Below are 26,050 nucleotides of genomic sequence, written 5' to 3' on the forward strand. Positions count from 1 at the left end.
GCACTAATTAGTTCAAGTGAATAGTAACTTCGGTTTTTCGGAGAAGCCAATGAGTGGAGATGGCTTCTGGTGCGTATTGGACTTCGTTCATAGTGATCCAATAGCTCGTTTTCGATGGTTCGACTGTCTTGAACCCAATGGCACTAACGGATTTGGGTTCTGATAAACGGTTTTCGAGAAAAAGGAATTTAATCGCAAAAAGGAGGTTTTGGCAATTGGAGAAGGGATGGGTTTCGTCGCAAATCGGCGATCAAATCTAACGAAACAAAATTGTAGATTCGATGCCCCAGTCGTGCTGAATGCGGTGGCACGATCCGATCGGAAATCCGACGGACTGATCTTTGGGAATCGCGAAAAGTTCGCTAAGGGGTCGAAATTGGTAAAACGGAAAATCTGTGAATAACCTAATATTTTATGCACCGTTTTGCGTGATTTCGAACGTCGAGGTGCGTACGCGCGAAATACACGCGCTGGCTGGGACTCAGCTGAAAACATTCAGTTTTGGGGGACTGTTTCGCAATTTACGCAATATGTATATAATTGCAACTAGGGTTTTTTTGTACAAAACCCTAGATCTAGCCGACCCAGCTCCCCAGCTAAACCTAGCTGTCATCAGCTCTTTCGTGCCCTAGCCACGCGCGCACCCCGGCCGCCGGCAAGCGTCTCTAGCCATCGGAAAAGTCGGCGTAGCCTCTACTCCATCTCTCTACCTTGCTTTCACCACCTCAGCGACTACTTGAGGGAATCATCCCTATGCATCGAGCCTTCGTCCCCTTGTTGAGATCCTCCTCCGGCGCCGTCCCCGCCGGCGCCAGCGCGCGCCGTCGGCGCCGCCGGTTCTATCTGCGGCCAACCCAAACTCGGTTTTGGCCGAGCTTAGTCCAGCTTGAGCCTGCGAGTTGTCGTTGCCCCTGATTGGCGGCGCCGCCCTCTGAGGTCTCCGGCGACCCCCTTACCGCCGTCGCCGCGGCCCCCGGTAGCTGGCATTGCTCCCTGTGGCTGCCCAGACCTAGTACGGGGCAAACCGGAGCCACTTTGGCCTCCGCGCACTGCTACCGCACACTGCCGGCCGCGCCGCCCTACCTCGGCTCCCGGTGACGTGCCGCTGTCGCCCCGACACTCCCCGGGCCGCCGCCTGACCGCCGTCGCTCCCCGAACCCGAACCGAGACTGGACGGGTTGATCTCCTCCGCCGCGCCACCGGCTGCCTCTCGTCGCCGGCCAGCGCGATCCCCGTCCCCCACTGACCGGCTGCACCGCCGGCCCGCCCGCAGTCCGGCTGCCGCCGGCCACCCCCGTGCTCCAACTAGCTCCGGTAAGCTTTAACTAGTTTCTGCACACTGTTTTCAGGTTCTGGTCGTTTTTCCGGCAATTCGAGGACACCCCGACAATTTCGGAAGTGAGCACGATGATCCCTAATTCGTGATGAACATCGTGCTCACCTCCGTTGGGGTCAACGAAGCCCTGGTTTGTGAGATAAGCGCTGTTTAGGCACTGTGTGCGCTATTCGGAGAACTTCGCGTCGCTCCTGAGCTCTCCACAGTGGTCGGCCAAGCTCCGAAGCGCGAGCACGGCCTCCGGCACATCGAGATCTGTCAGCAGGTGTCTCGGCCTGGCCAGAAGTTCTCAGTTTGCGTTGTCGGACCGTAAAACCCCGAAAATCACAAAATGTCGCGATTTTTGGAAGTCGCAGGGGTTTTTATGCAATTGTATGTTTCGTGGTTGCTGTTGGCGGCGTGTGCGGGCAACAGGTGGCCTCTGAACTGGTTGTCCAAGGCCCCAGGCCCTTGCGGAAATTAGATGTTGATTTCCGTTGCGTCGCCGACGAAACACGATTTCAGTTTGGAATTCTTCCGACGGTGCCTCACGGTTAATTGTGTAGTCGCTGAGCCTTGTTGGCTGGTCATTCGCGTCGTTTCGAGGGTTCGGAAAAGATAGGTGAGCAACGGTGGGTTCCGGTGTCGAATTTGACAGTCCCGGGAACCCGAATCGGAATGATTATTCGACAATAATCGTTTCGATGAGAGGAGGCGTGATTGCTGCCAAGTCACATGAAAAATCGTGTTTAGTGGTAGCGGGTGACTCGTAGCACGAGTCGGTGAGTTCCGGGACAGCTCGTGGGTCCCGACGGAGTCCCGGTGCGAGTTTCGGGACTTCTGGCGTGTTACAGCAATCGGTTTTGGGAAACCGATTCCCGTGGGTTTACATGTGGGGATTGTGAATTAGTGATTCGTGCTTGTGGGTTGGATACTAACCCGGTGGACCCTTCGTAGGTCCGGTTGATATTTCCTCCACAGTCGGAAGGCCAGTACCGTATACGTACAGGTGGGTACTTCGACCCGAAGTCGGTACAGTGGTGCACGCTCGGTGACATTCCCTTCACTCTTTCCTTAATGGTTATCATGCATGATATATATTAAGCCTTGCACCTATACCATGTCTCTTTATTGCTCTACTTGGTTGTTTGCATATCTAGTATCATGAGTAGAAGTAGAGCAGGTTTACGATTGCTTGTGAGATCCGTGACCTAGTTGGTTGATTCTTGTATCTCGTACCGGTGACCTATTCGGTCGATTCACTGCATCCATTATTGTGATTTACTTGGTCGGTTGGACAACTTGGTGACCTATACGGTCAGTATACCTGGAGGTGTTGGATTGTCGGCTAGTTGCCGATATTTGGTTATGACCTAGTCGGTCTTGTAAAGACGGGTGATGCTACATGTCTCTATTCGATCCCAGGGCTTTTGATTGTTATGAAAAACACTCTTCTCGTACGTCAATCAGATACAGGACTCAATAAATATATATTGCATTCAAGTCCCTAGGGTTTCAATGGTAGCCATGAAGAGAACCTATATAAAAGAGAGCTTTGTGGAGAGAGAGGGTTCTCCAGTATAAAAAATCTACCGATTTAACATTTCTGAATCATATCCTAACAAACTTAACGACATATAGGAACATTAGTTACGTTAATATTTTTTATTTTTCATATTCTAACTGAAGATAATAAGTCACGACTTAACTTCCCAACGTGGACTTCTCTTGCAGTTTCCATCTTATGAAGGAAGCAAAAAAAAAAAAAAAAAAAAAAAAAAAAAAAAAAAAAGAAGAAGAAGAAAGAACTATCATAGATTTTGGCCATTTTGAAGTGTGTAAAAGGAAAAGGTTTTGCTTTGCCCATGTATAGTAATTACTTGCACATAAAATGATCATATTTGTGTGATTTAACGGACTGTCGTGATATATATTCATGGGAATAAAGATGAATAACGTTATTCCCACATTACTCTACCAAATAAAAAACTTTTCAACTCTACGATATGACTACAATTCGAAAGGCGTAGCATTTTCAAATGGAAAAATATAGTTTTCAAAACATAAATTCTAACTTCTTGTAAGTTTAAAACCATGATATTTATTTTTCATAGCTTTTGAACTGATTGTGCAGGGATCTTATGCCCGGGGAAAAGTTTCAAGCAGGTATATAACTAGATAATAAGGCGGAGTGAATGAAGGTAGAAATACACAAGAATCCAGGGATAAACATGTAAATTTGGAAAAATTCTATTGATGCATTCATTTAATAATAAAAAAGAAAAAAAAAAACAATCCTTACTGCCAAGCTATTTGTATAATCCTCCTCTAATTTGCATATTTAGCCTTTGACAATTAAGTCATAGTATGTATACAAATGAGGTAATGAAATTGTGAATATAAAAGACCTATAAAATAATCTAAGAGAAGAAGTAAATGTGAAGAATTTAAGGGTCCATTATGCATGTCCCAACACCATTTGCATTTGCAGATGTACTTGTGATATATGTCTCTTATACTCCGTTTCGATGGAGAGAAATTAAAGAGGAGAAAAGATAAGAAAATTATAAGAGAAAGTGAATTTTCACTTATTTGGATTGAAACTTGAGGAGAGAAAAATAGAAAAATAGAGAGAAAAAGAGAAAATGACCTTTCATAAAGGTAATATATATTTTTCTCCCGAAAGTTGGAGAGAAAGGGAGAGAGTTTTATTTTCTTCTTTTCTTTTTTTAATCAAACAAGGGTACGTAGATAAAATTACTTCCTCTTTTTTTTTTTTTTTTTTTTTTTTTTTTTTTTTTTTTTTTTTTTTTCTTTTGACTTCCCTTTTCTCTCCTATTCTCNAACATTGGAAGAGATTCAAGCTTCCCTTTTCTCTCCTATTCTCTCCATCCAAATGGATTATTAAAATTACCTAAAAAGCCTAAATAATTAACCTGTTTATTTTCCGCAACTTGTTCTTTTCTAACCTTTTAATTCTTTTTTCTCATTGAATGTTTCATCAGTGAGCATTTAAGGAAGCTTGAATCTCTTCCAATGTTCGACCTTTAGTTTCTGGTACGACCTTCGCAACAAACAAAACACCTGTAGCGCATATCATCGAGAAGAGGACAAAAGTACCTGAAAGCAAAACAATGCATGCACAATAATATTATTTGCAAATCAAATTATAGTATGATATGCAAACGCCAATTCTTTGAATTAAGATTGCATAGAAGTAAGTAATTATATCGTAAATTGTGTGGAATAGAGATTAGGTTTAATTAGTTACCTGTAGAACTCCAGCTCATGAGAAAGTTGAAGGCAAAAGAAACAGCCCAGGAGCCAAACCAGTTCACTAAAGTCACCAAACTACCACCAATTCCTTTTATGTTGATGGGGAATATCTACAAGAAAAATCCATCTTCAGTGTTCTATTCTTTTATTAGATAAATCTTGTGATCAGCACATACCAATATGACATACTAATTAAATTAGATTTTATTTTTAGGAAAATCCACCATATTACCTCAGACATCATAACCCAAGGAATGGCTCCCATTCCTATTGAAAAAGACCCAATATAAACCTGTGACAGATGCACAACTTTAGTTAGCACACATGCATGCACAAATTAACTTAACAAAACTAAGAAGAGAATTAATAACAAAAAATGACATTATAGTTTGCTTTTAGCTTACCAATATGCCGCAAAGTGCGACAATTGGAACTGAATCCATGTAAATTCCGTGGCTCTGTTTCCATAGAAACACCATTTTTACTTAAAAGTCATAGTTCACAATGGAATAATAAAATTCGCAACAGCAGAAAGCAAATCCTATTCCCAAAAGCCCAGGAAGAATGAAGTTAATTACCTTTAGATAGAATGATACGGCAGTAATAGATGATCCTAAAAATAAACCCGACGAAGAGACCTAAAATTCAAAAGTACTGATTGCATTAGTAATCCCATACGTGTAGTGTTGCAGCATTGCTTTTAAAGTAGAAAATGCCACGGCTGCTAAAAATACCATCAGAAGAGGCCTTCTTCCGCTCCTATCCATTAGTAATGCACCAAATGCTGTTATGGGAACCTTCAAAAGAAACATCTCAATAAAATTCAATGCAAAGGTGAAAGAAATTTATAACCAGATTAAGGATATATATATACAATTAATGAAGATATATATACCTGAACACATCCCATCAATATGGTTCCAAGGCTTCCTGAAGCGAATCCTGCAAATGAAGAACAGAAGTGAGTCCATAAGTACTAAAGTTTAAGATCAAGTTTCTTCAAATTGTTTGCTTACCAGCCGATACAAAAGTTTCACTTGCGTAAAATATAATTCCATTGATTCCGCCAAATTGTTGAAATGCCATTAGGCCGACGCCGACCTGAAATAGTTTATCAAAAGTTTCCCAACCAAAAAAAAGGGAGATGGATTAATGTAGTAGTGCAAAATGAGAAAAAAAAAAAAAAAAAGTGTTTAAGAACATAATGATATAGGTGTTACCCAAAAGATCTATCCAATAAGAACAACGTAGAAATACTTTCTAACAGCAGATAGAGTGATGTACTTACTATAACGGGACGAATGTATGTCCTTTCGAATAGATCCTGAATCCTCGCCCTTGGGAGGCTTTGGAGAGTTTCAATAAATTCCTGTTCAGCAATTTTCATTTACAGTTTGTCAAATTTGTCTGTTATATTATAAATCTCCAAATTATACCAAACAATTATTGTTGAAGGATTGAGAGTATGAACTTGAATTTCTGCTGCTTCCTGAGTGATATCTGCGTCTTTCCCACGTAGACATCGTAACGCAACTTCAAACTCCTTTTGGCGGCCCACCTTTGCCTATTGTAATCGAAAATATCAGCATATATATATATATAGGTTATATTCAATCTCAAAAAAAGTAGAAGAAAGAGTCAAGTAATATTAACCAGCCATCGAGGAGACTCAGGAATGAATGCTAGGCCCACAAGCAGAACTAGGCAAGGGATTACTCCTAGAAAGGAAAATTTTTCTATAAGCTCTCGAACAAACAACACGGAAATTGAATAAATTTGCCAAATAATAATTCATGTTTAAGTACAGAAGTAAAAGGTTACTGAAATTTACCGGCTAGGGCCAGTGTGCGCCATGTGACAACTGTACCAATTATGTAAGCTGCGGATAGTCCTGTGCAAATCAAAAGCTGTAGTTGAAGAACTTTGTTAGTGTACAAAAATTAAGCTCTTGATGCGGTATAACATGCAATTTTAGCTTGCAATTTGGTTAATATATAGGCCATATTCAGAAACTTGCTTAATTACCTGGTTTATTGTTGTAAGCCCTCCGCGGAGAGTCTTCGGTGCAATCTCTGCTATAAAAACTGGAACCTGCACAGAGAAACTCCACACCATTTAAGGCATTAACTTCAATACTTATCATAAGAATATGCTAACAAAATTTTTGAAATAAACAGTACTTCTTTGTGGATATCTTGTAAACATGTATTACTAAGTGGTGAGCATATATATATATATAGAGATATGTATATACCACGTAGGAAAATACTCCAATGCCATATCCTGTGGAGAATCGGCCGACATCGAGTGATATAGCACCCTAAACATCAACATGACACATAGAACGATTTCAAAAGAGGAGAGATATATACATATAAAGCTAATTAGTCGAAAGTTTTAAGCATATACCTGCGCAAAGTAGATGGCGAGCCATCCAACAATGCAGACTACAGCTGACAGCCTCATTGCCTACTTACAAGAAGAAAATGAGAGTAAAAAGTGACCATAACAAATTATTAATGGTGCAAGGTCTCAATATTTGCATATTACTCCTTTACGGCCGATGTAATCGGAGATACGTCCGCTCGCAATCGCTCCGATCATTGCACCGATCGTCACTATCGAGCCGAAAACTGAAAACTGCAAAATGTTGGACAGGAACAGCATGCTTAGTATCCCATGAACTTCATGCATGTTGCATGTTTCCATGCATGACACTTACAAGTAATCATTCAATGTATGCGGTTTAAGAAAATGTGATTTCGATTAAATAGCTCAATGGCGCAGTAAACAATCCAAATAACTAATTGATGCTCAAAACGTCCAAATCGTATCGATGTATGATGATAATTAAGGAAATATATATCACATAGACCCTTTGCTCTAATGAGAAGAAGAGAACATTTCTTTGATCAAAACAAGAAAACTGAGAAAAAGAGAATTGTTTATAGTGATCTGTAGGGTAAAAATATATATAATTGTACATTATTGTCAATACACCGGTGACTTTGACTTCTTAATGTTTTTCTTTATATAGGTTTTTTTGTTTTAGCCCTTATGCTTTCCCATATGTACGTACCTTAGTTTTATCTCTATTATCCAATTAAATTACCTTACACATGCAGAATTAATGCTTGGTAATTATCTATTTGACCCCTTAATTTGTGAACTAGCTAACTCCCTCACATCAATTAGTTTGAAATATGGACCAAAATGATATTTTCACAATGAAAGGTTCATGTGGCGAGCGTGCAATTTACACCGAACCATTCACAATGGATAGAAATGCAATTTCATTATATGGAATTAATTGTTCAGGACTAATAATATATGTTTAACCGAGCACAGTCAAATGGCGAGCTGCATTATTGCTAAAGTACAGGAACCATACAGGTACGTATTGTAACCATTTTTTCCAGTTTCGTAAGCATTTGACATCATTGACATCGTCTATTTTTCTTTTCTTTTGTTGTTATGAAAATATATATATAGCAGAATCCTAGTAACTAGGAAGACCAATTTTGTTTCTTCAATCCTACTCTTGATTCAGTGACTTGTTCCAGATTAAAAGAACCTCTGTCGAAGGAAAAACTTGTCTTTTGTTAACAAAAAATTGATTAAAAACTTGTCTGCACCCTATTTTATACGTGAAATTTTGCTAATTAAAATTGTTAATATGCCAAAAAAAAAAAAAGGTAACATGTTTCTTGAATAATAAACAAGGGTTCAAAATAGAATATCATGACAATTAATAATTTCCTTTAGTAGATTTCAGTGCCGATGACAAAGTTTATTGTCTCAAACTACATAACATTTTCTATTGTTACAAAAAGAAAAAATAAAAAAATTGGTCATAAACTGAAAATATTATCAGTCCAAGGTTAAATTAACTGGTTTTTTTGTGGCTCAATGACTATATCATCTGGGCCATCGGTTTTCCACTAAGAGAGATTAATAATTTTTATTGTTCTATTGGTTAAGAAATGGTTAGATTAATTTGTAGTTGATTTTGCAGTTAAATAAGAATTAATATTTAAATTTATTGGAGATAAATTAAGATTTAAATATTAATTAGAGTATAAATCTAACTAGATTAAGATAAATATATATTTAAATCTATTGAAGATAAAATTAATTAAGATTTAAATATTTATAGGAGTAGGAATCCTAAATATATTAGGATTGGGGTACGTTTTGGTGAAGCTTTATAAATAGCTCTTTGATGTAAATTAGTGCTCAAGTCTCCAAGGTGCTAGGGATGTAATGTGGGCCGGCACGGCCCACATTTACTTGTGCCGAAACGGGCCGGAGGCCAGCTTGGCATGGCACGGCCCCAAGTCGGGCTGTGCCGTGCCGGGCCAAATTAAGTTCTTGGACCCCGGCCTAGCACGGCCCCCCGGCTCGAGCTGTATGAGCCGTGCCAGGCCGGGCTTTGGGCTAGCCCTTTTTCATTTTATTAATTTTATTTAAAAATATTTGAAATTTTAAGAAATAAAAAATATTTTTTTTAAAAAATAATATATAAGTAAAAAAATTTAAAAATTTAAAAAATATTTATAAAAATATTAAAATTTTAAAAATTTTAAAATTTTAAAATTTTTGGACCAAAATATCCTCCTTTGACCGTTGGGAAGGGCATTTTAGTCCAATAGGCCCATCTCCCAAGGGTCTGTTATAGCGGACCCTTGGGAGAGCCCCAAAGCCAAAGCCCAACTCCCAATTTGAGAGTTGGGCTATGCAGGGGGACCTTGGCTGTACGAGCCGGCCCGGCTCGGGAGGTACTGGCCACATGGGCCGGGCCGGAGCATCCCCTTAGGCTCGGCACGACCCAAGTCCGTGTCGTGCCAGGCCGTGCCGGGCCACCACGTCGCGGGAGCAAGGCCCAGCACGACCCCATTTAACTGGCTGGGCCGACCCGACACGAGTGCTACAGTGCTCGTGCCATGTTTGGTCCGGCCCACTCTCGTGCTGGGCCGGGTGGCCCGTGCGTTTGACACCCCTATGTACGGCTGGTGCTGGATGTCCGTACTATAGAGGGAGCTTAGGCCATAGTTGCATGCACCTAGTGCATGGGTGCATATGAGAGAGAAAAAGAGATAGTAGTCTTTTAGATTAATAAACGATAAGAGAAAGGTAGGAGAGATTCAAAAATAGGGCTAGGATTGTAGTTACTCTGTTACAGAAGAAGAGTCAGGTGTAATCTTTCTTATTTAATAATTTTTATTTTACCTACATATTTTTTGTTTTGATTTTTCTCTTTTTTGTGATTGTGTCAGTTTTTTGCTGAGGAGACGTTTTTATGGTAAAAATTCGATTTGACACTTTTGTTGGGAATCCCAACAATCAATATCGGATCAATAACAGTCAGTATCGAAGTGGGGCGCGAATTCTCAAGATCCGGTACTGGAGCAAGTCCCGGATTCCCAACACTATTTATTTGACTAGATTGGTTGAAAAATATTCCTAGTTTAACGAAGGTGAAAAAATGTTAGCTGAGTGACTGATTTGACTGATTTGATCGATTTTTCACTAAACCAGATAATGATTATTCATAATTACGGATGTCAATGGTCAGACTCGGGGCAGGTGTTTCAAAACCTAAAATCCAAAATCCAAACTCAAATCTGAATCTTACAAATTTTGAAAATTTATATTGAAATCCGAACCCAACAAAAGTTCAGAACCCGAACACAAACCCTAAACAATTATATTTCTTTATCATGTATATAAAATATATTTATATACTAAAATCTAAAATTTTAAATTACAAATTAATATAGAACATCAAGCATTCATATATATTATATAATATAAAATCAATTTGAGTTCGGGTTGGGTTCGGATCAGGTCGAATAGGGACAAAGCCCATATCCGAATTCAAATCTGTCGGATTTTCGTTTTTTATACCCGTAGTAAAATTCATATCCGTTTAGTATTTAATAAATTCGTCCTGTTCAAATTCGAATTCAAATAAAATTTTAAGTATCCGTATCCATCACCATAGCTATTTTTCCATGGTCCTAGGATTTTCACTAGCTGATTCAATTGATTTTTGAAATATTCATATAATTGAATATAAAGATGAAGAGTAGCAGAGTATGATGATATTTTTTTTGCAAAAAATAAATATGATTTTTGCACCGAAGCAAAAAAATATGATTTTTTTTTCAACCAAACAAATATTGATGAAAAGCTTTTTCTTTTCTTTTTCTATGAACCAAATATGCAAAATATAAATTTTTTTACTTTCCGGATTCACACCGTCTAAACTTTTGCTTTTGGAATTAAGTGATTTANAAAACAAGCCCCCTTGTTTTATTTACTAAAAAGTAATTACAACTATCAAATTTTTTTACTTTCCGGATTCACACCGTCTAAACTTTTGCTTTTGGAATTAAGTGATTTAACTTAAAAAATTAGCAAAACTTTTTGATAATTTTATCAAATTTGATAGTTGTAATTACTTTTTAGTAAATAAAACAAGGGGGCTTGTTTTAGTACCCCTTACTATTGTAATTTTTTTTTCAATTTACCCTTTTATACTCAAAATAACTTTCTAAAACTCAATCCCAGTAAAACAGAGGGAGAAAGGATATGTTTGAAGGAATTTTTTGAAGCAATGAGTGAAGGGACCGGCCGTGGAGTTACTGAGCACACCTCAAACTCACACAGCACACGAGCGCAGTGGAAACAGGATCTTTCGTAGACGTGAGACGAGAACGATTGTAGAAAAATAAGCACAAGGATAACAAAGCAATAAAAGGAAACAAGAAATCACAAGAACACAAGATTTATGTGGTTCGGCCGACAATGAGTCGACCTGCGTCCATGGGCAAGATCACCTCAATGCGTTCTTTGATTAATTCACAACTATCAGTAGTAGATTGGATTACAAGAAACGATCTCCGTCTTCCGTCCGAAAGATTAATTACAAGAGTTAATATAAACCTAAAATCCCAATTCTAGGAGTAAACGATCTCCGTCTTCCATCCGAGTCTCCGATTCACATCTAACCGTCGATATCCTCTTAGGAATCCTCTTTAAAGTGATCCTGAACAATCTCTAATCTTTTGGGACAAGATTAGATCCAATTAGAGTCAAACTCTACATATCCAACCCGTCGCGAAACTGTGTACCGGTACTCAAAGTCACGTACCGCTACTCAATACAAAAACAGAGAACTGCATATTGTTACTTTATATAAATATTTCTTTCTTTTTACAGGATATTAGACATTCCTTATATTATTGTATACTATATTAGTTTCCTTACCAATTCATGATTCACTATGTATTAGCTTGACCTCTCTTTACATAAAGAGGTCTTTTGTAATTTATCAAATCAGAAAGAAATATATTTCTTCTCCAATTATCCTTTGTTTTCATGGTATCAGAGCACGACTAGCTTAATCTGCAAAAGCTCGTCGTTACAAGCTCGCCGTCGGTATCTCTCGACCTGGTTCTGTCATGACATCCGCACCTCTATCGATGCCGCATGTACAGGTTCCTACACCGGCTCCTCCATCGACGCCGCCTGTACAGGTTCCTACACCGACTATTGCTCAGCTCGATGTTAAACTCTTCGGGCCTAATTATCGTGAATGGTCAGTGTCCATTCAACTCTTGTTTGATGCTCTCGATCTCACTGGACATATTGATGGTGCTGGTCCACCAACCGATGATTCCAAACTCCACGACTGGCTTGTTGCTGATCGACGTGCTCGTGGAATTATTTCTACATCGGTAAACATAGACATTCGGATGCAGCTTATCAGTTTGTCCACCGCTCACCAGATGTGGTCTCTTCTTCGACAAATGTATGAGCAGTCTAGTTATGCTCAATCGTATGCTGAGTTTCAAGAGATCTCCATGGCTCATCAAGGTGAGCGTAGTATCCAAGAGTTTTATAGTTTTATGCAGGCTTGTTGGCGTCAACTAGCGATCATGGATGAACCCTTGTGTCGCACTTGCTCAACATGTCAGTGTACTGTCAAGCAAAAGCAGGTGCGTGATCAACAACGATTGTTCCAGTTTCTTATGCGCCTATGACCTGAGTTTGAAGCGTTACGTGGCCAACTACTCCATCGAACTCCCTTCCCTACTATTGATGTGGTTCTCGCGGAACTGATTGCCGAGGAGACACGTCTTCGAGTTTTGAGTTCCTCTGCTTCTGCAATGCCTAATGTTCTTGCTGCTCATGGTCCTGCAAATCCACCTTCTGTGCTAGCGCCTACTTCTCATCATCAACCGCCTTCTAGTTACTTTCCAAATCCTGGTACTAGAAAAGACAAACGGAGCATTCAATGTCGTTACTATCATCTTTGGGGCCACTCAATTCAAGATTGCCGGAAAAAGAAATGGGCAGATCAGCATTTACGATCCTCTCGTAATATGCCTACTGTTGCATCTGCTCCTTCTGTTCCTCTGGTAAACAACGCATCATCTGTAGAGCAGCAACCTTCAACTATTCAATTGAGTCTTCCTTAGGGCTGGCGAATGAGCAAGCCGGCTTGTGTTCGACTCGAGTTCGGCTCGATATTCGGCTCGCTCAAGCTCGGCTCGAATTAATTTCAAGTCGAGCTTGAGCCTAAATTTAGGCTCGAAATTAATTTCAAACCAAGCTTAAGTATTACCGGGCTTGCTCGAATTAGACTCGAAAGCTCGAAATATATATATATATATATATATATATATATATATATATATATATATATATAGAAAAAGTCTACTATATTATTAATAGTACCAACCACTTGCTATTAGGTCTTCGGCCCTTGGATGAAGGGATGTGCGATTAGGATGATAGTGATTCCCTAGGATGATAGTGATTCCCTAGGATGATAGTATGATCTATTGAGTGAAACTGGTCAAACGGATAGATCTAACGGCACAAAATTCGACAGCACTAAGCATTTGGTATTATCGATAATATAGTAGCCGGACTCTTTCTCTCCATATAGTCCGACTATTATACTATCTATAGTACTAATTGTTTTGTCCTATCGAGTTTTCTGCTGTTAGATCTACTTATAAATATAGAGTCCGGCTACTATACTATCGATAATACCAAGCATTTTGTGTTATCGAGTTTTCTGCCGTTAGATTTACCCTTTTGGTCATTTTCATCCGTTAGATCTTACTATTCAATTACCCACCTCCTCAACCCTATGGGGCTACTATCATCCTAATCACACATCCCTTCATCTAAGGGCCGAAAATCTAATAGCAAGTAGTTGATACTATTAATAATATTGCAACCTAATTTTATATATATATATATATATATATATCATATATTATATATATATATATATATATGATAGATAATAGATAGACTAGGGCTACTATATTCTTTTGAGTATAGACCCTTTATAACTTACTAATTTTTCGCGTTGGATGTGCAATTAGGATATATGGTCTCTAGATTGAGTGGGGTTGGTTGAATAGTATAATTTACGGATGGAAATGGTCAAAAGTATAGATCTAACGATAAAAAACTTATGAGTATAAAGGTCTATACTAATAGAGTATAATAGGCGAACTCCTCTATATATAATTATATATAATATATATTTTAATTATATAAATTTATTTATGTATTTTTATTATATTATATAGAATTTAGATTATTTGCCATAAAACCAAACCAGCAAAATCCTACTTTAATGCTCTCTCTTCTCTTTCTTTCACTTGCTCATAAAGTTGTTTTTCCTAATTTTTTTAATATTATAATATCGTATTTCATGCATTCATTTTGTATGTTGAGCTATTAGACATTTTTTGTATCGAATTTTAGATAATATTTTATAAAAATTAAACTATAGATTGCACGATGTTAAGAATTTCAAGCAGTTCGTTTAGGGCTCGAGCTCGCTCGACTCGAAATTAGGCTCGCTCTAGCTTGGCTTGAATTAATTTCAAGCCGAGCTTGAGCCTAAATTTAGGCTCGAATTTAATTTCAATCCAAGCTTGAGCTGAGGTAAGCTCACTCGAGCTCGGCTCGTTTCCACCCCTAGTCTTCCTGAACTACTGCAGATGTTTTAGCAACACCAGTTGACTCCATCCACTTCGTTAGGGCAGTCCTCATCTATCTTTCCATCTATGCCATCAGGTTTTGGTATGACTAGTCCTGGAGGTACTTCGGAACATTCCTGGATTTTAGACTCAGGCGCATCATTTCATATGACACCATATGCTTCTTTACTTTCTTCACCTTCTCAATTAAATTCACCTTCACATATTTTTACTGCTGATGGTACCTCTCTTTCTATCAATAATAGTGGCGTTGTTTCACCTAAATCTGATACTTCAGGACGCTTTACTATTCCCTCTGTCCTACATATACCACGACTCTCTCTTAACTTATTATCTGTTAGCCAAATTACTGATCATGATTGCACAGTGACCTTTGATTCTTCCTCTTGTCGTGTGCAGGATCGTCGGACCGGTACTTTGATTGGACAGGTCATAGACGTGACTGCCTATATTGCATGGACTATCTGCACTTTCCTTCTAAAATTAACTTAGCAAATATTGCTACAACTTCAAATTCTGATCTATGGCATCGTCGTCTCGGTCATCTATCTTCTGATAAGTTTACTGTTTTAGTTCGTAGTGGTTTATTAGGCCCTGTTTTTAATTCCGAATCTGTTTCTTGCATTGGATGCAAACTTGCTAAACATTCCATTAAACCTTTTCCTGTTAGCAATTCTGTTTCAAGTGCACCATTTGATCTTATTCACTCTGATGTTTGGGGACCGGCACCTATATCAACCCGTGTTGGAAATAAATATTATATTATTTTCATTGACGATTACTCACGCTTTACCTGGGTTTATTTTATGCATAACAAATCTGAACTTTTTCAATTGTATCAAAATTTCTCCGCCATGGTTCAAACTCAATTTGGTGCCACCATTAAAACTATCCACTCTGATTCTGGTGGTGAGTATCTTTCAAATGAATTTCGCCAACTTGTCACTAAACATGTTACTTTGCCGCAACTCTCTTGTCCTTATACTCATCGACAGAATAGTGTTGTGTAACAACCCAGCCCACTAGCAATAATAACTCGTTGGGCCCAACCACCGGCCCAAAATGCTTAAGCCCAGTTATTAATACTAGTGTGTAGGCCTCATATAAACTGATCGGAATCAGTATCCCATCTGATGTGGGACTATTGGGGGCGTTACAAACTCCTCTCGTTTAGACCCTGATGTCCTCGTCGGGTCCAAACTAGATCACAGACAGACAGACCAGGACCAGAATTACCAGGCGATGTGAGATTCTAGAGGTGGCTCCTACGAGTTCAAGAGGTGGCTCCCACCAAACCCGTTGGTGTAGCACTTTGTCCCGCATAGCACTTAGTACTCACACTTTCGGCTAGTATTCAGCTCTGATACTACTTTAATCTGTCACGCCCCGGGGTCCCTTTGTAGTTTAAAAGCACTGCGGAAGGGCGACCTGCTAGCAACAATAACTCATTGGGCCCAACCACCAGCCCAAAATGCTTAAGCCCAGTTATTATTACTAGTGTCTAAGTCACTTATAAACCCAATGACATCCCTATTTATATCTGATGTGGGATTATTGGGGTATAACAGATTCCCCCCGTTAAGGCCCTGACGTTCTTATCAGTCCAATCACACACACAGCCCAAGATCACCAGGCGATGTGAGACTCGTCTCGCTAGCCTTGTCATCCAGACCCTGGCATAGCCGGTCACCTTGTCATACAGACTCCAGGATAGCCTATCACTCTATCTTTCAGACCCTGGCTCAGCCAAAACTCGCCACACATTTTCGACTGGTGAATTGGCTCTAATACCAAATGTAACGACCCAGTCCCACTAGCAACAATAACTCGTTGGGCCCAACCACCGGCCCAAAATGCTTAAGCCCAATTATTAATACTAACGTGTAGGCCTCATATAAACTGATCGGAATCAGTATCCTATCCGATGTGGGATTATTGGGGGCGTTACATGTCGCTGAGCGTAAACACCGACATATCCATGAAACTGCTCGCTCTCTTCTAATTGATAGGTCCGTGCCTAAACAATTTTGGGCTGATGCGGTTTCTACCGCAGTTTATTTGATTAATATTATGCCCTCCAGTCTTTTCTCTGGCTTTTCTCCTAGTGAGCGATTGTATGCTAAATCACCATCTTATACTCATTTGTGTGCTTTTGGATGTACTTGTCTTGTTCTTTTGCCTCCGCATGAATGAACCAAACTAACTCCGAAATCGTCAATTTGTGTTTTCTTAGGATATAGTCTTGAGCATAAAGGGTACAGATGTTATGATCCTACTGCTCATCGCATGCAAATCTCTCGAGATGTCATTTTTCTTGAACATTTATCATATTATGCTCAATCTAAGTTAAGTGTTGATCCCTCTGCTATTTCTTCACCTTCTATTATTGATCTTTCATTTCTTGTTAATTCTTCGTCGACCACCACATCTTCTCCCGAAGAGCCCCAACGCATTGTCTCTCAGCCCACTGCATCTTCGTCTTCTGTAGAAGTTTCTATAGTACCGGCACCACCTGACGACCCACCAATTACTGTTCCTTCCGACGGTCAGACGACTACTGAGCGCCGCTATCCACTGCATACTCGCCGCCCCACACAATTTTTTGGTTGTCTTGCCTCTCCTTCTTTTTCTCCACGATATCATGCTTTTCTTGCAGCTATTTCTAATATCCAGGAACCACGTATATACCGCCAGGCCGTTTCCATTCCTGCCCATAGAACTTACTGCCCTTCATCATACTGGTACCTAGGAACTCGTTCCTCTCCCGCCTGGCAAGACTCCAATCAGTTGTAAGTGGATTTATAAAGTCAAGACAAATTCTGATGGTTCAATTGATCGATATAAGACTCGTTAGTTGCTCAAGGGTTCTCTCAAGAATATGGCATTGATTATGAGGAGACATTCGCCCTTGTTGCTAAGATGACCTCTGTTCGCATCCTTATTGCTCTTGCTGCTTCTCGTAGCTGGCCTCTTTACCAACTTGATATTAAAAATGCCTTCTTACATAGGGATCTTCATGAAGAAGATTATATGTAACCACCTCCTGGTCTTTCCCATTCATTTGGTCATGTTTGTCGGCTTCGGAAGGCTTTATATGGCCTTAAACAAGCTCCCCGAGCTTGGTTTGAAAAATTTCAGTCTGTTATTCTTTCTTTTGGATTTCATCAAAGCGAAAATGATCATGCCTTATTTATTCATACTTCTACTCGCGGGCTCACTGTGTTACTTTTGTATGTTGATGATATGATAATTACTGGCGATGATCTTGATTGTATTCGTTCCGTTAAATCCTATCTCCAGCAACAATTTGACATGAAAGATCTTGGCCCTCTTCGATATTTTTTGGGGATTGAAGTGGCATATAGTCCTCGAGGATATATATTGTGTCAACAAAAATACACTGCTGACTTGCTATCTCGTGCTGAGCTCCCTGATACTAGCACTGTGAGTACTCCTATGCAGCTTCACCAAAAACTAACTCCAACTATGGGCGAACCTCTCACTAATCCTACACGTTATCGTGAGCTAGTTGGTGCGTTAGTCTATCTTACTATATCTCGCCCCGACGTTGCTTATGCGGTTCATATTGTTAGTCAATTTATGCAGACGCCTACTTCTGTTCACTATGCTGCTCTTTTATGCATCTTGCGCTATTTGCGAGGAAGTATTCATCAAAGTCTATCTTTTCTTCCTCTTCCAAGCCTCAACTTCGTGCCTATTGTGATGCTGATTGGGCTGGAGATCCTACTGATCGTCGGTCTACGACTGGCTATTGCGTTTTCTTTGGGGATTCTCTGATTTCTTGGCATTCAAAGAAACAAGATATTGTCGCCAAATCTAGTATGAAAGCCGAATATCGTGCTATGTCCTCTGCCGCCTCAGAAATTGTATGGCTTCGCCGACTCCTTGGTGACCTCGGTGTCCTGTGCTCTACTTCCACACGTTTATATTGTGACAATCAAAGTGCTATCAAAATTGCGAATAATCCTGTCTTCCATGAACGTACTAAACATATCGAAATTGATTGTCACTTTGTGCGCTATCATTATATTAATGGATCGATATCTCTGCCATTCGTTCCCTCTGCTCAACAACTTGCTGATTTTTTCACCAAATCTCAGTCTACTCAACGATATCAATACCTTCTATCCAAACTCTCAGTGTTTACTCCACCTTGAGTTTGCGGGGGGGTGTTACTTTATATAAATATTTCTTTCTTTTTACAGGATATTAGACATTCCTTATATTATTGTATACTATATTAGTTTCCTTACCAATTCATGATTCACCATGTATTAGCTTGACCTCTCTTTATATAAAGAGGTCTTTTGTAATTTATCAAATCAGAAAGAAATATATTTCTTCTCCAATTATCCTTTGTTTTCACATATCAGTACTCAAAGTAGTGTGCTGGTACACAGTACAATAAACAGTTTTTCAGCTTTCGGGTTTTGAGAAACTGTTGACGAGTTGTTGAGGTACTCAATAGTACCAATACTGAACCTTCAAGTACCGGTACCTAACATCCAGAAACCTGAAATCTTCAACGTTTTCACCAGATATCGACTCGAAACATGACTTTACATAATCCAACAATTCTCCTACTTAAAGACATATCCCGAACACCATGAAATAATAAATTAGAAGTCTTGTTAAACTCCCACTCTCCTCACATAGCTCCAAGACCGAGATGTCATGCTCTAATTGAACTTCTCTCGAGTCACCGACTTCTTTAAAATATCTTCTAGATTTACATCGGTATGAAGTTTTAACAGCGAGATAAGACCCTCATCCACCACATCTCTTACAAAGTGATAGCGAATATCAATGTGCTTCATCCGAGGGTGAAACGCCGGATTCTTTGCTAAATGTTTTGCACTTTGAATATCATAATTCACTCCCACCACATCTCGCTTCACCTTCAATTCTCCTAGAAGCCTTTCCAACCTAATAGCCCCCATACAAGCATGTGCCACTACTATGTACTCCTCCTCTGTCGTCGACAAAGCGACCACCAACTAAAGCTTCAACTCCCAGCTAATAGCACCATCGGCAATAGAGAAAACATAACCCATGGTAGACTTTCTTTTGTCTCTATCTCCTGCAAAATCTGAATCAACATATTCAAATCTGTAGAACTATAACAGAGTGGGAAATCCGCAGTGCCCCTCAAATAGCTAAGAATCCATTTCACTGCATTCCAATGTTCACAACCTGGATTTGCCATATACCGACTTACTACTCCCACTGCTTGAGCAATGTTGGGTCTCGTACACACCATGCCAAACATAAGGCTCCCTACTGCCGATGAATATGGTACTCGAGCCATGTTAGCCTTTTTTGCTTTTCGTTCCTGGTGATTGCCCAGCCAACAATTTTAAACAAATAGAAAATGGGGTAGAAACTGGCTTTGCGTTTTGCATGTTGAAGTGCCGTAGAACCTTCTCCACATAACATTTTTATGAAAGCCAAACCTTCCTATTCTCTCTCTCCTATAGTATCTTCATCCCGAGTATTTGGTTTACGACTCCTAAGTCCTTTATATCAAACTCACCGGCTAATTGAGTCTTCACTGTAGATATTCAGCCCATTGCTATTTCCTGCGACCACCATGTTGTCAACATATAATAGCAAAATATAGAAGCTCTTGTCATCATATCCACAGAAATATGCACAATAATCTGCTTCAAGTATATCAAAATCCAAACTCACAATGAAGGAATCAAATCGCTTGTACCAACACCTTGGCGCCTGTTTCAAGTCGTACAATGATTTGTTCAAACGATAAACCAAATACTCCTAGTCTCTTTTGACAAAGCCTTCCGATTGCGACATATATATCTCCTCATCTAGGTCACTATGCAAGAAAGCTTTTTTTACATCCATCTGCTTGAGCTCCAAAGACTGCCACGATCGCCAAAACAACCTGGTAAGAGGAACCACCAATGAGAAGATCTCATCGAAATCGATCCCTGGCTTCTGAGCATCTTCACCACCAATCTTGCCTTGAACCTCTCCACATTTCCATGCACATCCTTTTTCACCTTAAATACCTACCAGCATCCTATCGCGTTCCTTCCCTTCAGCAAATCAACAAGTTCCCAAGTCCTATTTTTCCGAAGTGACTCCATCTCCTTCTCCATTACGCATCGCCACTTTCCGACATTGGTCGACTCACAAGCCTCCTTATATAAAGTCGACTCATCTTCCTTCAGCAAAGCAACATATGCACTAACATGGTTAGCAGAAGGAGAAAATGAAGTAATATAGTCATCATACCTCGCAGAAGGTCTAATGACCCTTTTAGGACACCCGGTTTCCACTAGGCTCCACCGGTGAATTTGTATCTTTGGATAATTGCGGAGACTCCAAGTCCGATTCATTATCAACCACCTCGTCATCCTCTTGTGCTTGCTTAGCTTGCTCCTCATTGCGTGCTTCAAAGAGCTCATGGAACCATAGCCTTATTATCTTGCTTTTCGTTGGTTCCTTGAATGGACCATTCGTTGAAGACAACATCATGGCTTACGACAATCTTGTGGGTAGTAAGGCCCCACAATCGATACCCCTTAACACCTTTCGTGTAGTCGAGAAATATGCACCTTCGAGAGTTGTTATTCAATTTTGACCTCTTCTTCTTCGGTATCCACGCATAAGCATCACATCCAAAGGCACGAGGATAGGTGCAGTCAACGGGCTTGCCACTCTAGACTTTTTCAAGAACTTCCAGATCAAGTGATTTTGTCGGTGCTCGATTAATCAAATAACAAGACGTGCTCACGACTTCCGCCCAAAATCTCTTGTCAAGTTTTGAAGTACTCAATATGCTCCGGGTCCTCTCTATGACTATTATATTTAACCTCTCTGCTACATCGTTTTGCTGCGGTGTGTCAGGTATCGTGATATGTTCCTTAATTCCATGTTCACTACAAAACTCATCAAATTCTCTTCAACAATACTCCCCTCTGTTATTAGAATGTAGGCACTTAATTTTTAAACCTTTTTCATTCTCCACAAGAGTTCTAAATTTTTTAAAAGCTTCAAACACGTCGGACTTCCGTTTTAGAATATACACCCAAGCCTTTCGAGAATAATCATCGATAAAGGAAACGAAGTAAGAACACCCACCCAACGAAATATCAGGCGACTCCCAAGTATCCGAATGAATTAACTCGAGATGCGACTTACTTCTATGATGTGATAGAGAGAATGATAACCTCTGTTGCTTCCTGCTTCCTGTAGATGCAATCTTCATAGAAATCCAATGGCACGAACTTGTAACCTGGAAGAAGTTCATAGTTAGATAATACCTGCAATCTGTGCTCACTCATGTGTCCCAGACGGTGATGCCACACCGTCAGCGACTCCAGCATCGCGCTTGCAACAACCGCTTCTTCCACTTGAGTCTTGCCCACCAATCTATATAGGCCACCTATTTGCTCTCCCTTCATTAACACCAAACATTCTTGACATACCTTCAAATGATCCTTCTCGCCGACGAACCTAAACCCTCGTTTGCAAAATATTCCAAGTGATAGAAGACTTTTTTGAAGTGCAGGAACATGCCGAACATTAGAAACTATGTGAACAACACCATCAAACATCTTGATCCAAATGTCTCCCACTCCAACCTCCAGACATGCCGTGTTGTCACCCAAATAGATAACTCCACTATCTCGTGGTTTGTAAGTATGAAACCAATCACTCCCTATAGGGAGTCATGTGGAACAAGGCTCCCGAATCCAAGATTGAATGACAAACAAGATCGGATCTATCCAATGCGGACAACGCATCTTCGTCCTCCGAACTAGTTGACTTTTCATGCGAAGTATCGGTACTTTTCATGCTGACTTTGCATATCCAACCCATCGCAGAACTGTGTACCGGTACTCAATGAATTGTGTACCGGTACTCAAAGTATAGTTTGCTCTAAAAGTAGCATGCTGTGAGTTTCGTTCATTTTTTTAGAAATGAACATAGCTAGAAATGTAAAACAACTAGACTTACAACTTAAAATCTCTAATACTAACTATTAAACTCTTAGTCAATTGTATTAGGTAGATCGGTATCATTTGCTTTTTGTTTTTGGAGTTTAAAGCATAATTTTGCCAGCAAAGAAAATACTGAAGAGGGAAAATACCTACAGCAAGATGAAGCAGCATCTTATACGAAGAAACTAAGATAACTTAATCCAAAACAAAAGAAAATATTGCTTTGCCCCCAACAATAAATGGTAAAGCAATTAATAAATTGCATGGCCTTTTTTATAAACAAATCATTGATTTTGCAATTTTACAAATATAGGCTGCATGTTTGTATATTGTGAATTTGATTCAAATTTTTATAGATCTAACAAAAATGCCCTTGCAAAAATTGCAAATGTAGGCTGTTTTTTTGTATTATGAAAATTTGATTCAGATTTTTATTGACAAGACGAAAATGCCCCTGCAGTATTAGTTTCCCTCATCTATCTCCTCTTCTCATTTTCTTCTCAGTCCCAATTACATCGGTGACGTCTTCGACAAGATGAACGCCCCCTCTCCTTCCCTACCTTGCCCACTTTCTCTTCGACTCCTTCGATCCCGACCCGGACCTGATTCTGCCCCCTTCGCTTAGGCCTACCTTCATTGTTGCATCTGCCACCTCACCTTCTCTTTCTCCGACGACTGCCTGCTCCCCCTTCCCTTCATTTCCTACTTCGGTCCCTCCGCTACCCCCGCTTCCTCCATTGTCGCCCTCCTATAGCAAGCTCGCCTACCTATCTTTCCTTCACGGACCTCATGGGTTGGGATCGGAGGAGTCAAAAAGAAGGTGACGGAGGAAGAGGGGCTGTCATTCTCTTCGAAGAAGTTGTGACGGTGATTGGGTCTAAGAAGAGGAGAAGGGAAGAGTAGGAGGGAGACACTCATATCGCAAGGGCATTTTGTTAGATTCGTAAAAATTTGGAACAAATTTGTAAAATAAAAAAAGCAGCTTACATTTGCAAAGTCTTAAAGCTAATAAATTCTTTACACAAAAAGGCCAAAATGTATTATGGAATAAGAGAATTAGGTTTTTGTTAATATTATAATTATATCAATGAAATGGTGGCTAATAAAGAGGAAAAAAAGAAAAAGGCAATCAAACCTCTGAAAGAGAAAGATTGAGATCTTCCCTTAGTTTGGCTTGAGTTGGTGCAGAATATCCTACCTGCAAAAAAACAAAGGGTTAAGCTCAATGGATAAATTAGCCTTTTTTTAGATTTCTTATGTTGATTGAATCCAACAAATGAAATAAGTACATGTTGATGCTTGTGTTTTTTATTTCTCTAATTGTTACTTTGTTGAGAAAAAGATAGTAAGCTACCTGCTTCATTCAATAGTAAGGTGAATTTTGCTATATGGGTGCGGTAGCTAGGCCTCAAAAATTTAAAATAAGGAGAAATAAGGGAGAAAAAGAGTGGGGGAGAGAGAAAAAAGCAAAAAAGAAGAAAATAATGAAGAAAAGGAAAGAGGTGCATTTCACGTCCAAACAAGATTGTTAATGGTAATGCTCAAGCTATAACTTTAGCGTGCACCAAATATACAAAAGGACCATGACCGGGCTTAGGTTTATCCTTAAAAATAATGGCATTTCTATCTAGGCAAATTGCCCATCAAACTGTTGAAATTGTAGTGAGGTTCTTTCGTCACGTAAGGGCCTCGCTCTATTTGGACAAGTTCTCGCAAAACCCTCGTATGTCATCTGCACACTGTTACATAGTAGATTCGTAGTTGGACCAAATGAACATATTTTGAAAGTAAACACATCTAGAGAAAAGGTTGTCACTAATCTTAGGGAGATTTGAGCAAAAGACAAATGTTGTTTTCCTATTCATTCCCGTTTGTGGAGATAATCAACAGTTAGAATTCGCTTTTTCAGTAGTAGCTAGACAAAAACTTTATCTTTGGTAGAGATATTAAGTCTCCAAATATGTTGACGTCTCGAATCTTGTAGTCCTCTATCTAAAAAAATTATAGAGAGCTTTGACGTTGAAAAGTTAGTTGGTTTGTCCATCACCTTTGAGTCCAATGTAGATGTCACTACGTAATACTCTGGAAACAATTTAAACTATTGTAATAGGTTCCTTTCCTCCAAAGTGGTTGTTTTGAGTCCCCTAAAAATCATGTCGTTTCCAAGTTTGTCTTCCATAGCAATTATTGACACTTTTTTCCCTGTGTACTACCACTAAAAATTGTAGGAAATAAAAAGCGAAATAGGAGGTCACCAATTCGGATGTCCAATTCCCAATGCCCTTGAGCCCAACATATGGACGTACCTCTTTCTCACATCTCCCAATAGTAGGAGGTATGATGTAGGCATCAAACTCTTGGTGGAGCCCTACTTCTAGGCCCACACCAGGGCTCACATCTAAATTCTTTATCAAGCTCACAATACTGCTGGAAGTCGGGCCCAGTCTTACTTCGTCCCAGCTTTCAATAGTTGTAGTAGGCCCAGAAAAAAAGGCTGTCATACTAGGTCCAAAACTATAGAAACTTTCTATTATACTCAAAGATTTTTCATTCCCTACAGAATGATAGCACATCCTACAAAAAGGAAAAACTCCAACAGCTTTTTGAATTCCCATCATCTCCCTATCTATCATCTTTAGTCTCGGATATCACCCCTTTTCCTTTCTTGTGTGTGTCCCTAGATCCCTTTTCCACTTCCATCTCCAAAGAAAACTTTCTGAGATCGTTAGGTGCTATTTTTGTTCTCAAGTCCTCCTTCTAATGGAAACCTCTCCTCGATCCTTTTGTTTGTTTGTGCCTATGTATGGTGAGTCCGAGTTTGTAGTTACTGTTGACTTTTGGTGGAGTTGACTGATCAAATCTGTAGTCAGCAAGTTGTAGTTTTGAGTATATTGTCCAAAATTTTGGTGAGTTTCGGGTGTCATCTTTGTCCATCACGTTGCCTTCTCTCGACATTCGTCCATTTGCACATCGTCAGCGAAGTTTTGATGATGTGGAGCATGACCACATGAGTTGTGCTGGTCTTCACGTTCATGCGACCCACCGTTCGACGACAGTAGCTGTTGTTGTCGATTGTCATCCTCGTATGGATCCTATCAGACAATTGCCAACAAAATACGGTTGCAAATTCTTAGGAGTATTTGCAAGTTCTTTGACGGCTATTGGACTTCTAGATTTTGATAGCTCGCTCATGCAATGTTCTCTTCGTTCGCATGTAAGAACCATCTGAAATCGCACAACCATTGTAGATACTTGGTTTCAGCTCTAACATTCAAATGGAAAGCTCACAAGCCGTATCCACTCCCTGTAGCTGATCCATGCTCGATTAACACCATGATAGAGCTCCCAACAAGAACAACAGAGAAAAATACCATCTACGCATGGTTCATCATCTCAGCAAGTCCTCTATCGTCACCCATTTAGGGAGTAAGATT

General features: G+C 39.7%; 1 protein-coding gene across 1 annotated transcript in view; it reads right to left on the reverse strand.

Annotated features, from left to right (window-relative positions):
- The window catches only part of LOC109719223 (sugar transporter ERD6-like 16), a 40,964-nt gene continuing 19,093 nt past the window's right edge, over positions 4,180-26,050 (reverse strand). Inside the window, exons 2-18 of the mRNA XM_020245773.1 lie at positions 23,752-23,814; positions 7,142-7,231; positions 7,001-7,060; positions 6,846-6,911; positions 6,617-6,682; positions 6,423-6,498; positions 6,245-6,309; positions 6,063-6,155; positions 5,880-5,960; positions 5,608-5,692; positions 5,487-5,533; positions 5,326-5,388; positions 5,170-5,229; positions 4,996-5,049; positions 4,824-4,883; positions 4,587-4,701; positions 4,180-4,435 (exon numbers count right to left, since the gene is read on the reverse strand). Coding sequence (XP_020101362.1) covers positions 4,317-4,435; positions 4,587-4,701; positions 4,824-4,883; positions 4,996-5,049; positions 5,170-5,229; positions 5,326-5,388; positions 5,487-5,533; positions 5,608-5,692; positions 5,880-5,960; positions 6,063-6,155; positions 6,245-6,309; positions 6,423-6,498; positions 6,617-6,682; positions 6,846-6,911; positions 7,001-7,060; positions 7,142-7,231; positions 23,752-23,814 — 1,263 coding nt within the window. The 3' untranslated portion in view covers positions 4,180-4,316. The remainder of the gene's footprint in view (positions 4,436-4,586; positions 4,702-4,823; positions 4,884-4,995; positions 5,050-5,169; positions 5,230-5,325; positions 5,389-5,486; positions 5,534-5,607; positions 5,693-5,879; positions 5,961-6,062; positions 6,156-6,244; positions 6,310-6,422; positions 6,499-6,616; positions 6,683-6,845; positions 6,912-7,000; positions 7,061-7,141; positions 7,232-23,751; positions 23,815-26,050) is intronic.

This window comes from Ananas comosus, linkage group 13, assembly GCF_001540865.1.
Source record: "Ananas comosus cultivar F153 linkage group 13, ASM154086v1, whole genome shotgun sequence".
In the NCBI taxonomy this organism is placed as follows: Eukaryota; Viridiplantae; Streptophyta; class Magnoliopsida; order Poales; family Bromeliaceae; genus Ananas; species Ananas comosus.